The sequence below is a fragment of the Trichechus manatus genome, unplaced genomic scaffold, assembly GCF_000243295.1.
Source record: "Trichechus manatus latirostris isolate Lorelei unplaced genomic scaffold, TriManLat1.0 scaffold00028, whole genome shotgun sequence".
Taxonomy (NCBI): Eukaryota; Metazoa; Chordata; class Mammalia; order Sirenia; family Trichechidae; genus Trichechus; species Trichechus manatus.
This window is the reverse complement of record NW_004443964.1, coordinates 18857900-18872813: the sequence shown is the minus strand read 5'-3', so window position 1 is coordinate 18872813 and position 14914 is coordinate 18857900. Positions and strand designations below refer to the sequence as shown.

General features: G+C 37.2%; 1 protein-coding gene across 1 annotated transcript in view; it reads left to right on the top strand.

Annotated features, from left to right (window-relative positions):
- The window catches only part of LOC101342993 (uncharacterized), a 512538-nt gene extending 500464 nt beyond the window's left edge, over window positions 1-12074 (top strand). Inside the window, exons 165-172 of the mRNA XM_023729385.1 lie at window positions 7214-7267; window positions 7931-8035; window positions 8592-8645; window positions 9380-9484; window positions 10168-10221; window positions 10693-10797; window positions 11327-11380; window positions 11923-12074. Coding sequence (XP_023585153.1) covers window positions 7214-7267; window positions 7931-8035; window positions 8592-8645; window positions 9380-9484; window positions 10168-10221; window positions 10693-10797; window positions 11327-11380; window positions 11923-12059 — 668 coding nt within the window. The 3' untranslated portion in view covers window positions 12060-12074. The remainder of the gene's footprint in view (window positions 1-7213; window positions 7268-7930; window positions 8036-8591; window positions 8646-9379; window positions 9485-10167; window positions 10222-10692; window positions 10798-11326; window positions 11381-11922) is intronic.
- Window positions 12075-14914: the final 2840 nt, after the last annotated feature.

The following is a 14914-nucleotide window of genomic DNA, read 5'->3' as shown; positions in this document are numbered from 1 at the left end:
AGGCCTAAGAAGCAGGTAGAAAAATGAAACAAAGGAACATATTAAAAAAAAAAAAAAGAAGAAGAAGAAATTTCAAAGAAAAAATTTAAAAATCAGTACCAGGAAAAAAAAACAGTAAAAATTTCTTAAATTACCATGAAGGGAAAGTGTTCACAACATGCGGCTAAGTGAAAAAAGTAGATTTTAATAGCAACATCAAAATATTAAAAGGTTTATATGTGGATGATGAGTTATGGATGATTTTTATTTTCTTTTTTGTATTTTGATTATTTTAATTTTTTTTTTACTCTAAGCACTGTTTTTGTAATCAGAAAAATCACGATTAATGTAACGTAAAAGATATGGTGGAGAGACCAAAAAAAAAAAGACAAATTACCATGAAGCTTAACTACACTAAAAGAAACAGAATACATTATGACAGGAAAGAAAATCAGCAGATTTTGAACATTCTAACCATTCTGACTTTGAAACAGCTAATAAATCTCTAGTAGAAAAATGAGTGCTGGTTGGAGATTGCAGAAGTGTTCTTACTTGCCTACAGGGTTTACCCCATTCTGTTTTAACATTAAGCCTCAATACCCATAAAAAATAGTAGATTTGTTCATACACCCTCTCCTCATTTACCTACTGTCTCATTATCCAACATTTCACATTTACGGCAATAGTAAAAATCTACTGACTGTTTTGTGCATTACAACATACAGCTGGCAGTAATGAACACCACGGTACAAGGTGAGAGTAACACTGGCTTTGATGGTTAAGGTTATGTGTCAGCTTGGCTGGGCCATGATTCTCGGTAGTTTGGCAATTATATAATGATGTAATTGGCCAGTTATGTAATGATGTAATTGTCTTCCATTTTGTGATCTGATTAGGTCATCCTCCATTTTTGCATAACAACCGATTTCACATAACAACCTAGTTTTTAGAACCTAACCAAGTTGATACGTGAGGAGACGGCGTAGTTGTGAGGATTAAATTAGATAATGAAGCTTTGTTTTAAGATTACGTTCTAAAGTCAGTTCATAAATTAAATACATCAAGAAACTCTACTGTATATAATAGCTATATATTCAAATATATGTATGTATATATATATTTGTGTGTATACACACACACACAAAATGAGCATCAGGGCAAGGTTGGAAGAAATCGAAGCCAGACCATGAGTTAGGAATAAAGAAGAGTTTGTGTTTCTCCCTATAGCATAGTCCCCTAATGGAAGCTCGGAGCCAACACAGGAGTGAGGGTTACTGGGAATCTAGACCAGCATAGCTGGTATATTCTACCCTTCTAGAGCCGAATTGAACAATACGAACAAGAGGGGAAAACTGTATCCTTGGACCAGGATTTCTTAGTTCTATGAAGGTAAATGGAGGAAGGGTAAATTGAAGGAAGAAGAATCCAGCCTTTTGACCATCCAATAGGATGTCTCCCTTAAATTCATATATTTTAAAGCAATATTAAAAAAAAAAACCAAGTAAAAATGAATTTAAGGATAAAAAATACAGTGGTATATTGAAAAAAAAAAGTTAATAGAGATTCTTTAATAAATGGCCAAGAAAAACCTTTTCTCTGGCTGAAACTGGTTAAAGCTGCTTGCTGATGTCAAGCAATTGAGACAAAGTTAAACTGCTTCCTGAAGACTGGATCAACAACTGGGAGTGACCCAAGCAAAGAGCCCTTGGGGTCATACTTTAAGTCAGAATCTTCTCCATTTCATACCTATGAAGGGGGAAATAAATTGCCAGCACTAACAACAAGCCACTGCAAGCAAATGTAGAGCAAACAGTCCCCTATTCATGATTCCCATTCCCTGTAGATTGGTGACTGGCTGGTACAGTTAGATAACCCACTGGTATCAGCATATGTACTCCATGATGTTTTAACCTATAGCTAGCCCTGACATTAAAAAAAAATAGCATTTTTCTAGCTTGGCCTAAAAAGACCCAACAAAAAGAGAAAATCAAAAGTTCTTCTTGGTTAGCAGCATTAGTGTCTGTATCAGTTAGGGTCCTTTGTAGGGTCTTTGCAGGCAAAAGAAACTAACTCTGGCCAACTTAAGCACAAAGCAAAATGTTTGCAAGGCCATAGAGTGGTTCACAGAATCAAAGTAACAGCTGAAAAACGAGGAATGGAAAGAGCAGAACCAAGGCAGCAGCAAGGGTAGCGGAAGCTAATTAACAATTTCATCAGGGCAGTAAGGTTGGAATGAATCATCTTTATTACATTCTTCAAGATTCAGTCTGAGGAGAGAGAGCCAGTCAAACCTAGTTTGAGTCATAAGCCCAAGTGGCCAAGATACAGCAGGCACTTTGATCACCAGTCCCCACAGGATTGTGCACAGAGGGTGAATTTATACACTTCCAAAAGAGGAAAGTGCTGTTATCAAGTGAAACAGGGATAGGTACTGGTTAGCCAATTAGGAAAAAAAAAAAAAAATGTTTTAATTGTATCATCCACAACTCTCAGCTATGGGATAATAATATGGAGTTAACATTTTAAAGCACATTGTTTTGATTCTATAAAAAGTCAAGTTTGTTTTGAAAACCCTATGAAAAAGAAATAGAGAACACATCCTTCTCTCCGGTAACAACATAGTGACTTTTCCTGGATATTACAATGTATTGTCTGGGTTTGAGATTGTGAATGAGAATTTCATTTAAAAGCCAATTCTCTAATATTCTCACTGCACTGTAAAAATGCATCACACCTATCCCTCTTCTTTCTGATCCAAAGGGCACAGAATCAGAATTTTATGAATAGACTTGCTTTATTTAAATATCTTATCACTGGAAATACTTATTAATATAAATCAGGTCAGTCTGACCCACTTAATCACATATCTTGCAAGACTATAGGCACAAAATAATATTAAGAAAATTTAATTAACAAGAACTCAGAATTGTGTACTGATTAAATACCTAACCTAGGAAAATGGCAAGTCTTCTTGCTCCTATCTTATGCTGCCACATCCCTGGTCATATAAGCCATCACCTCTATTGAGATAACCTATGATAATAATTAACAAGTATTAAATGCCTTCTATCTACTAAGAACAATATTTGGCACTTGACATATGTTATCAATAGTCTTTAAAACAACTCTGCAAAGTAGGTTGTTATCCTGGTTTCTCTGATATGGAAAACTGAGGCTCAGTCACAGAGATTAGTTGATTTGCTCACTTTGACAGGGCTGCTAAGCATCAGAGCAAAAGATTTGAACACAGATCTATACAACTTCAAAGGTTTGCCCTTTCTACCAAGTAATACCAGCAGCGTCACCCATGACGAACAGGTTTCAGCTGAGCTTCCAGACTAAGACAGACTAGGAAAAAGGACCCGGTAGTTTACTTCTGAAAATAATTAGCCAGTGAAAACCTTATGAATAACAGCGGAACATTGTCTGATATAGTGCCAGAAGATGAGCCCCTCAGGCTGGAAGGCACTCAAACTAGGACTGGGGAAGAGCTCCCTCCTCGAAGTAGAGTCAACCTTAATGACGTAGATGGAGTCAAGCTTTCAAGACCTTCATTTGCTGATGTGGCACGACTCAAAATGAGAAGAAACAGCTCCAAACATCCATTAATAATCAGAACCTGGAATGTATGAGGTATGAATCTAGGAAAATTGGAAATCGTCAAAAATAAAATGGAACACATAAACATTGATATCCTAGGCATTAGGGAGCTGAAATGGACAGGTATTGGTCATTTTGAATCAGACAATCATATGGTCTACTGTGCCGGGAATGACAACTTGAAGAGGAATGGCATTGCATTCATCATCAAAGAGAACATTTCAAGATCTATCCTGAAGTACAGTGCTGTCAGTGATAGGATAATAGCCATATGCCTACAAGGAAGACCAGTTAATACAACTATTATTCAAATATACACACCAACCACTAAGGCCAAAGATGAGGAAATTGAATTTGGTTACCAACTTTTGCAGTCTGAAATTGATCGAACATGCAGTCAGGATGCACTGATAATTACTGATGATTGTAATGTGAAAGTTGGAAACGAAGAAAGATCTGTAGTTGGAAAATATGGCCTTGGTGATAGAAATGATGCCAGAGATCACATGGCTGCATTTTGCAAGACCAATGACTTCTTCACTGCAAATACCATTTTTCACCAACATAAACAGCCACTATACACGTGGACCTCGCCAGATGAAACACAGGAATCAAATCGACTACATCTGTGGAAAGAGATGATGGAAAAGCACAATATCATCAGTCAGAACAAGGCCAGGGTCAGACCATCAATTACTCATGTGCAAGTTCAAGTTGAAACTGAAGAAAATTAGAACAAGTCCACGAGAGCCAAGGTACGACCTTGAGTTTATCCCACCTGAATTCAGAGACCATCTCAAGAATAGATTTGATGCATTGAACACTAACGACCGAAGACCAGACGAGTTGTGGAATGACATCAAGGACAACATACGTGAAGAAAGCAAGAGGTTGTTAAAAAGACAGGAGAGAAAGAAAAGACCTAAATGGATGTCAGAAGAGACCCTGAAACTTCCCCTTGAATGTCGAGTAGCTAAAGCAAAAGGAAAAAATGATGAAATCAAAGAGCTGAACAGAAGATTTCAAAGCGTGGCTCAAGTATTATGATGACGTGTGCATAGACCTGGAGAAAGAAAACCAAAGGGGAAGAACACATTCAGCATTTCTCTAGCTAAAAGAACTGAAGAAAAAAATTCAAGCCTCGAGTTGCAATACTGAAGAATTTTATGGGGAAAATATTAAACGACACAGGAAGCATCAAAAGAAGATGGAAGAAATACACAGAGTCACTATACCAAAAAGAATTGGTCAATGTTCAACCATTTCAGGAGGTGACATATGATCAGGAACCAATGGTATGGAAGGAAGAAATCCAAGCTACATTGAAGGCATTGGTGAAAAACAAGGCTCCAGGAATTGACGGGATACCAATTGAGATGTTTCAACAAACAAATGCAGCACCGGAAGTGCTCACTCGTCTATGCCAAGAAATTTGGAAGACAGCTACATGGCCAGTCGACTGGAAGAGATCCATATTTATGCCTATTCCCAATAAAGGTGATCCAGCCAAATGTGGAAATTATCAAACAATTTCATTGGTATCACATGCAAGCAAAATTTTGCTGAAGATCATTCAAAAGTGGCTGCAGCAGTATATCGACAGGGAAGTGCCAGAAATTCAAGCCAGATTTAGAAGAGGACATGGAACCAGAGATATCACTGCTGATGTACGATGGATCCTGGCTGAAAGCATAGAATACCAGAAAGATGTTTACCTGTGTTTTATTGAATACATGAAGGCATTCAGTTTTGCGGATCATAACAAATTATGGATAACGTTGCACAGAGTGGGAATTCTGGAACACTTGATTGTGCTCATGAGGAATCTGTACATGGATCAAGAGGCAGTCATTAGAATAGAAGAAAGGGATACTGCATAGTTTAAAGTCAGGGAAGGTGTGTGTCTGGGTTGTATCCTTTTACCATACCTATTCAGTCTGCATGCTGAGCAAATAATCCAAGAAGCTGCACTATATGAAGAAGAACGCGGCATCAGGATTGGAGGAAGACTCGTTAATAACCTGTGTCATGCAGATGACACAACTTTGCTTACTGAAAGTGAAGAGGACTTGAAGCACTTACTGATGAAGATCAAAGACTACAGCCTTCAGTATGGATTACACCTCAACAGAAAAAAAACAAAAATCCTCACAAGTGGACCAATAAGCAACATCATGATAAACGGAGAAAGGAATGAGGTTGTCAAGGATTTCATTTTACTTGAATCCACAATCAACATCCATGGAAGCAGCAGTCAAGAAATCAAAAGACACATTGCATTGGGCAAATCTGCTGCAAAAGACCTTTTTAAAGTGTTGAAAAGTAAAGATGTCACCTTGAGGACTAAGGTGCGCCTGACCCAAGCCATGGTGTTTTCAATCGCCTCATATGCATGTGAATGCTGGACAATGAATAAGGAAGACCAAAGAAGAATTGATGCCTTTGAATTGTGGTGTTGGCAAAGAATATTAAATATACCATGGACTGCCAAAAGAATGAATAAATCTGTCTTGGAAGAAGTACAACCAGAATTCTCCTTAGATGCAACGGTAGCGAGACTACGTCTCACATACTTTGGACATGTTATCAGGAGGGACCAGTCCCTGGAGAAGGACATCATGCCTGGTAAAGTAGAGGGTCATCAAAAAAGAGGAAGACCCTCAACGAGATGGATTGACACAGTGGCTGCAACAATGGGATCAAGCATAGCAACAATTGTTAGGATGGCGCAGGACTGAGCAGTGTTTCGTTCTGCTGTGCATAGGGTCTCTGTGAGTCGGAACCGACTCGGCAGCACCTAACAACAATACTGTCTCACATAAAAGAGGTCAGCAGGGCCACATAGGCTATGTTATAAATGGTACCCTCAGGAGACTGTGTGATATGGCCCTGGATTGAGGATTTTCAACCAGTAAGTACACAAAATGAGGGAGCCAGAAAAGATTGGAAACCCTGGTAGCCATGGATTTAGAAGCATGGAGAAAGTGCTGAGTAAGGTTTGCGTGTGGAAGTAGCCAGCTACAATATTTGAGGTTGGTGAATACATTAATATTACAGTATATGTTGCTTTTAAGTCCTGTAGTAATAAGGCAGTCAAAGATAAGGCACTGCTAGGTTCTAAAATGGAAAACAGTTTAAGCAGTGCTTTTAAAACTTTCTAGCACCACGGAGTATAGAATTTGATGTATTGTACTGTAATTTCTTCCTCGGTGCCATATATTTATCATATTTAGAACTTCATTCTTCAATTCTATGCTCATCTGGGGATGAAAATGGGTACGCTTGTAGAACAAATCGGGCAAACTTTTGAATTTCAGCAGTTTGTTCAGGGCTTTGAACCGGTTCGTTCCACCCTGACCCCCTGCTAAGAATTTGCCTTTCCACCCCGGATGTATTGAATCAGAATCTACATTTTAACAAGATTCCCAGGTGATTCTTATGTATAGCTGGGGATCTGGTTAAAATGTAGGTTCTGATTCAGTACATCTGGGATGGAAAGGCAAATTCTCAGCAGGGGTCAGGTGGAATGAACCGGTTCAAAGCCTTGGTTTTTTTCCACAATTTAAGGCCTTTATAACATGTTTTATGGGTCTGAGTCATTATGGCTGGGTTTCATTTGTACCTTATCTTACAGATGACAGCAAAGTTAAACTGAGTAAACTCATGGAAAATGCAGAGTCGTTTTCAGGTGAGTGAAAAGTTATAGGGAAAAATCACCGTAAATAGCAATTTTCTGTTATACTTTTAAATATTTCATTTCCATCATACTGACATTGACCTGTTAGTCCTTTTATATATTGATAGAATCTTTTATCCAGTAATCCAGATCAGTTTTGGATTAATACTTTCTGAACAAAAATACTAAATTATTATGTCTTAGGAAAATGACAAGTGTTCTCTGGATTTCTTTTTTTTTCCTAGTAAGACACATCATTTTTCCATTCTTTAAACAGTCAAAAATCTATATTACCACAATAATCGGTGAGATAAAACATTGGCATAAATCTTTTTATGAATAAATCATTTTATCACACAGATAAACAAAAAGTAAAATGGATGCTATCTTCTCACAGAATTTGTTACATAATCACTTAGACAGTAGTCATTCTAGGCCTTTATACTACCCCCATTTCAGAGTGTTGATCTATCCCATTGTTACTAGAGCATTCAAAAAGTATTTTTACCTTTAGAATTAAGAGATTAAGTTTTTTTCTGACATCTAGTGTCTTGACTCAGTGTTTTGATCAACCATGCTCTTGATCCTGCAATTGAACTTAGATGACATTATTCATATTTGCACTCATTCCTTATTCCTAAAATTTTCACAGTCATAATTTTCATCTCTTCAAAGGAGTCAAGTTTAATGCTGATGAAGTAGAAGACGTTTTGGAAAACATGGGGGTAGTACTTACACCTAAGGAACGCTGGGAGCTGCTGAGAACTCTGCCAATTACTTGTGAGCATTTCTGATACCACCTTGGCTTTCAGGGGAGCTTAGTTTGAGTGTGTGTATTGTTGGGGGAGGTGAGGGATTACTAATTCAACCTATTTTTATTGAGCACTTCTTAGGTGATGTGATAAAAGACAAAGTCTTTGCCCTCGTGGAGGTTGTTATAGAGAGTGAAGCTTACTCTGTTGGGATTGAGTGTGAGAACGTCATAAACAAAGATTCCAAAATTGATAAAAATTTTTAAGTTAGGGTATTAACCTTGGAATATCTGTCAGCCCTAGAGTATAAAGAGAAAGGAGGAGGAAAAAGGAGAGGAAGTCAAGTAATTATAGTAGGATAAAAAGGGACAAGTCAGAAACAGAGAAAGTTTCAGCATAGAAAAAGGATAAATTTAGAACTTTCTCTACTTCTTTGCTTTATTCAAGAGAAGGATGTATGAATGAGAAATTGGATAAGTCTAAGGCAATTCACAGAAGATTGTCTTTATGAACTAACAGTCGTACTCTTATTATGAATTGCTGCATCACTTTCTATATGACATCAATTATGTATTCTCTTACAGCTGATGGAAAAGTATATCACAATCGGTTGGTAGATAGTTTAAAGACTTTCCATGGTGAGTGATAAACATAGAAAGAAGAGAAGTAAAACTGAGATCTTTAACCTTTGTATTTGCTTTTGAAAGTCCCTTTAATAACTTAATGATAACAATAGCTAATTTCTATTGAATGTAGTACCAGTCACTGTCCTAAGCATTTTACATGCATTAATTTATTAAATTATTTAACTTTCACAAAAATCCTATGAGATAGATAACTTTTATAATCACTATTAATTTGCCCAAGTTCATATTGTTTGAACTTGGGAAGAGCCAGGATTTGAACCCACACTCTTAGATACTCTATTATACTTAATAGTTAGGTTGTTAACCCTTTTTACCCCCTTTATGTCTTATAGCTTAAGTTCAATACCATTAAGTTTGTAGAGATAATTTACTGTTACAATGACAGGTTTCAAACTCTACTTGCTAATCAGAATTATGGCTGTTATTTCTGACATATTTCTCCATTAGGAAGATAAATGGATAATAAGCCTTATTCATTTGCTTTGCTTTAGACATCTGCTAAAAAATTTAGCAGGGTGTCTTGGAACATGTGTAAGGGAAATGTTCTTTTTTTCATATCCCTACCCATATAGCCTGCCACCTTGGTTTTATGCTTTCCTTAAACGTCTATATTGTAACTTTGCTTTTCTCCCTCCCACTGGGGCTTGGTGCATATACATACCTAGAATTTTTAATTTTTAGGCATAATTTCACATTTTTGTAATTTCATCTCTTTCTTACTTAAGGAGGAAGGATTTATGAAAATAAACTAGAATCCATTCTAGAAAAATTGAACTTGGAACTTGAAAAAAATGAAATAAAAGATCTGCGGAACCATTTGAAAACTGACAGTGAGTATTTAATTTACCTCTTACCACTTTCTTTCAGAAGAATCTTTGACTTTCTCTTGCAAAACCTTCGAGAGTATTTTTGCTGATTTTCATTTATAGAGAAAAAAGTACATGTGGAGTTATAATCCTCAAGGATGAAAAAGATGGCTTCTGTGTTAATCTCAATATTGTCAGAGGGCCAATAAGGGCTCTGGTAGATTTAGATTTAGGAGGTGCTAGGAAAAACAAACACTTTAGGAGAAAATAAAAGAAGTTATTGAAATAGATGTTGGAAGAAGTCAGACTGACAAAAACAAGTGAGAAGTAAAAAGGGTGTGGAATTGTTTGACAATATATAACGTACAAATAGAAGTGATCACGTTTTCATTTAGCAAATATGAGATGAATGTCAGAGTGGGATTGAAACAGAGGGTCAGTTATTTCTGACTTGAGACCATTAAGCTGGCCCCAGTGAGATCTTTTAATTCAAAAGGACCACTTAAGAAAAGAATATAACACCTTTTAGCTTTCTAATATACCCTCTTAAGAATTCTATAAGATAATTGGATACAAGAAAAACATTCACAAATCAACAAATTTTCTCTGTCAGCAATGACACTTAGAAAATTTAATGGGAAAAATGATCCCAATTCCTAACAGCAGTGAAAATTTTGTCTGTATCTGATTTATGCTTTGGGTTTCAGGTAGTGGAAATGTTCCGCTGAATTCCCTGATGAATTTAACAAAATATTTTGCTGGTGAGTGAGAAGTAATAATAAAAAGATATAAAATCAAGATCCTTTGTTATACGTACACACACACACACATACACACACATATTTTAATTGTATATCCCAGTAACCCATAATTTACCAATATATTGCTGATATGTTTGTTTTTAAGAATATAGATGAATTTTTTTTTGTTAGCTACCTTTTAGAAGTACATTTTTTATTCAGGAGTCTATTTTATTATAGGTTAGTTGGCTTATCCCCATTGTTTTTAGAGCATTATATAAAGCATTGTTTTGGCCAGGATTAAAGGAAACCTGTTCTATTTTTAGCTCCTTCGTGTGATGCTCTGCAATTAGATAAGTCTCATTGTGCCCTTGTTGTTCTGTATTTATATCTCTTGAAAGTTGAGATATTGCTATTTTATTATAATTTTCTTAATTTAGAACTGTTATATATGAAAATCTTCACTTATCACTTTTCCCATCTTTTTTAAAGGTGTTAAGATTAATGCCAGTGACGTACAATTTTATCTAGGAAATGTAGGTATTGAACTTACAAGTAAGGAAAGCCAGAATCTGCTGAACACGCTGCCATTGAATGGTAAGCATTTCAGACTTGCAGTGAATTTCAGAGGATCTTGGGCTTATGAGTTTGTGTGCATAAAATTCTAGAAATATAACTATTTAAAGTCCAAAAAATTAAAAGAAGTGTAGGAAGAGCCAACTCTGATGTAAAAAATCCTGTTCTTCCATTTAGATCTTACTTTGAGAGGTCATGCTCTCTTTAGGGTCCTGCTGTTGTGGATAAAGAGTTTTAAATACTTGACCCAGCACCTATGACAGTCCTAAAGCTAAAGCTAAGTGAAGGTGATAAAGAGAAGAGTTATAGAAAGGAAAAAGAGTACATCTAAAAAAAATTTAAATTTGTTTACTCTTTAACATGTTATAGCTTCACTAATAGTACATCAGATGCCAGAGAATTAATAGTTAATCTTGAGAATCTCATTAATTTCTTTACTTCCTTCTTCTTTGGATTTTAACTAGGAAAAATTTACAAATGAAATCATTAAACATTACTGCCTTTTTAAACTTCCACTTGTTTGTGAACTGAATTGCCTTTTATCTTACAGGTAGTAGAAGGGTGTTTAAGAATAGGTTGATGGACGGGGTGAAGAATTATAAAGGTGAGTGAGAAGCATTCAAGAAAGATAAAACTGAGATCTTCAAGCTTTTGCATTCACTTTTCTGAAACCTTTTTTATTCCTCAATGATTAGATTGTTAATTGGGTTGCTCTACTGTTTTTTTTTTAATTATTGTTATTATTATTATAAGCTGAAATTCTTCCCTGTATACTATTACAATCACATTTGAAGAAATGGCCTACACCATTTTGTCTCTGAAGCAAATTTTAAATCCTTCTTACTGGTAACAACCTTGTATATTGTCTATTGTCTTTGCTATAATTCATCAGACTTGCCCACACTTTTCTTTCTTCTGGGTAAACGCATCCTAGAACTTGCTACAACAATGTTTCCTGGAACAATGGATAAGGGCGGTTTTTCCTATTTTTAACCCTCAACTGCTTCTTTTAATCACTTCAAGAGCATTGTTGCGAGATTGCTTTTTACTTCCTCTTTATGTTGATTGGCTGATATGAGGTAGCATATTTTTCCCTCTTTGGCATAACTACAAATTTTTTTTATTCTTATCCCCTTCTTTCTTAAGAAGGAAAAGTCAATATGAATAAAATAGATGATGCTCTTGAAACCATGGGATTTGAACTTGAAGAGGAAGAAATTGAAGAACTGTGTGATTACCTGCCAGTTGATGGTGAGTATTTCAAATACCATAGTGCCCCATAAGAAAAAATTTTGTTTTTCTGTGGAGACTTGTCAATTTCATGGGGGAAAAACAAATGAAAGTATATAGAGGCCCAGTACTAAAGAAAGGAAAAATATTGTCTCTGAATATTAATCTTAGATAAAATATCAATAATCATATAATTGCTGCCAACAGAGCTCCTAAGCCAGAGAGTACCAGTGAGATCACAATCAGTGTTGAGGTCAAGTACGTAAGTTCAAATAAATTTTAAACAATAGGGAGGCGGGGCCAGGATGGCAGAGTAGTCAGACACTTCTGGCAGACCCTCTTACAGCAAAGACCCCCCAAAAAAGTGAATTGTTTATATATGACAATCTAGGAGCCCTGAACATCAAAGGCAAAGTTGAGGAACTGGACTAAGTGGCAGGGGAGGGAGAGACGTTTCAGAAGCAGTGAGGAGTTGCCAGATCTGACCTGGCGAGAGCATGAGCCCTTCAGGCCTGATCAGTTCATGGGGCAGGCAAGTAGCGGTGCTTAGAGGCGCGTTTTCCACACCAGGAGAGACCAAGTGCCAGAGAGTCTACTCAACCACCCAGAACTAGTGAGAGGCAGCCCTCAATCAGCAAAAGATCAGTACTTGTGTACGGCCTACAGTGCCGATCAAAAACACCCCCCTTAGGGAAAAACCTCTCTCCCATTTACCTCCCAGCTCCCTGCTCTGCACTGGGTCCTTGACTGGCTTCAGCAATTGTCGAGTCCCCTGGGCCCGAAGTAGGATCTGGCACATGCCCTGAGCCATTCTCCTGGCCTTGGAGAGTGAACAAATTAACAAACAGGAAGAAATAAACTTCCGGCTCCCCTACGCCAGGAACCCAGGGTAGGCACAGCTCCTTTGCCTAGGCACAGGCATAAGGGATCCACGGACTTTGAGTGCTTTTCCCCCTGCAGAGACTTGTGTGGGCCCATTTGAACAGCATAGGTCCTCATTACTGCTGTACAACAGGGTATATACCTGAAGTCTAACTTCAACCATTTCAGCTGTGCAGTGGTAGGTTCCTGACATTTGACATTGCTCTGCCCATTAAACAGGGTCTTCACCTACCCACATCAGGGGCCTGAGGACTGGTGACTCCACACACACCACCTAGCCACCTGTGATAGGGGCCCAATAATAAGAGGTGCCCACCAGGCCTTACAGCCAACAGCATTAGGTACTCATAGTCTGGCTGCAAAACCCACCCACCTACGCACTGTAGGGAACAGGGACACACCATCCTCCTGGACACTGGGGGCAGCCGTCTGCCCCCTATGTCCCCCTGCTGCAGCCAGATGCCTGTGCCTACACCAATCACCCATACCTGTCTAGGACTGAAGGTGGACGCCTACATGATACAGTTGGTGGCTATCTTCCTGGGCACTTGAGCTGAATCCATACAGGAGAAGTGGACAGACTCCTTAGCTCACATACCAAGTAACAGATAAAACCACCTGGTGACAGGACATTACAGCTTCAAAGGTGCCAATAATCGAACTAGCTCACAGGAGCAGCCTATTTGGGCATGTCAAAACAAAACAAGAAGCTTAGGACACAGTAAGAAAACATAAAATAAATAAAAGTAATAACTTATTGATGGCTTGGAGACAACATTCAATATCAAATCACATAAAGAGGCAATCCATGATGGCTTCAGCATGCTCCCAAAATAAAGAATCAAGAAATTTTCCAGAGGAGGAAAATTTCTTGGAATTACCAGAGGCAGAATACAAAAGATTAATATACAGAACTCTTCAAGACATTAGGAAGGAAATTAAGCAAAATGCAGAACACACAATAGAGTAAATTAAGAAGATTAGAGAAGAGCATAATGACAAATTTAACAGGCTGCAAGAATCCATAGAGAGACAGCAATCAGAAATACAGAAGATTAACAAATAAAGGTCAGAAGTAGACAATGCAATAGAAAGTCATAGGAGCAGAACTGAGGCAATGGAAGTCAGGATTAGTGAGATTGAAGACAAAGCACCTGACACCAACTTATTTGAGGAAAAATCAGATAAAAGGATTTTAAAAAATGAAGAAACCCCAACAATTATGTGGGACTCTATTAAGAGGAATAACCTTCGAGTGATTGGAGTACCAGAACGGGGGGATAACAGAAAATACAAAGAGAATTGTTGAAGATTTGTTGGCAGAAAACTTCCCTGATATCATGAAAGATGAGAAGATACCTATCCAAGATGCTCATCAAATCCCCACATAAGGTAGATCCCAAAAGAAAGTCACCAAGACATAATCAAACTTGCCAAAACCAAAGATAAAGAGAGAATTTGAAGAGTGACTAGGGATAAACAAAAATTCATCTACAAAGAAGACTCAATAAGAATAAGCTTGGACTAATCAGCAGAAACCATGCAGGCAAGAAGGCAATGGGACGACATGTATAAAGCCTTGAAGGAAAAAAATTGCAAGCCAAGAATTACATATCCAGAAAAACTGTCTCTCAAATATGATGGCAAAATTAAGGCATTTCCAGATGAACAGAAGTTTAGGGAATTTGCAAAAACCAAAGCAAAATTACAAGAAATACTAAAGGGAGTCCTCCGGTTAGAAAATAACATCAGATAACAACCCAAAACTAGAACACAGGACAGAGCAAACAGATATCAACCCAGATAGGGAAGTCACAAAAATAAATCAATGCTAAAACACTGAAAATAGGGAAACATGTCAATATATAAAAGACGACAACATTAAAACAAAAAAGAGGGACTTAAAAAATGTAGACATAGATTTTTCATATGGAGAGGAAGGCAAGGCCATATAAAGAAACAAAAGACTGGTATAAACTTAGAAAAATAGGGGTAAATATTAAGGTAACCACAAAGGAAACTAACA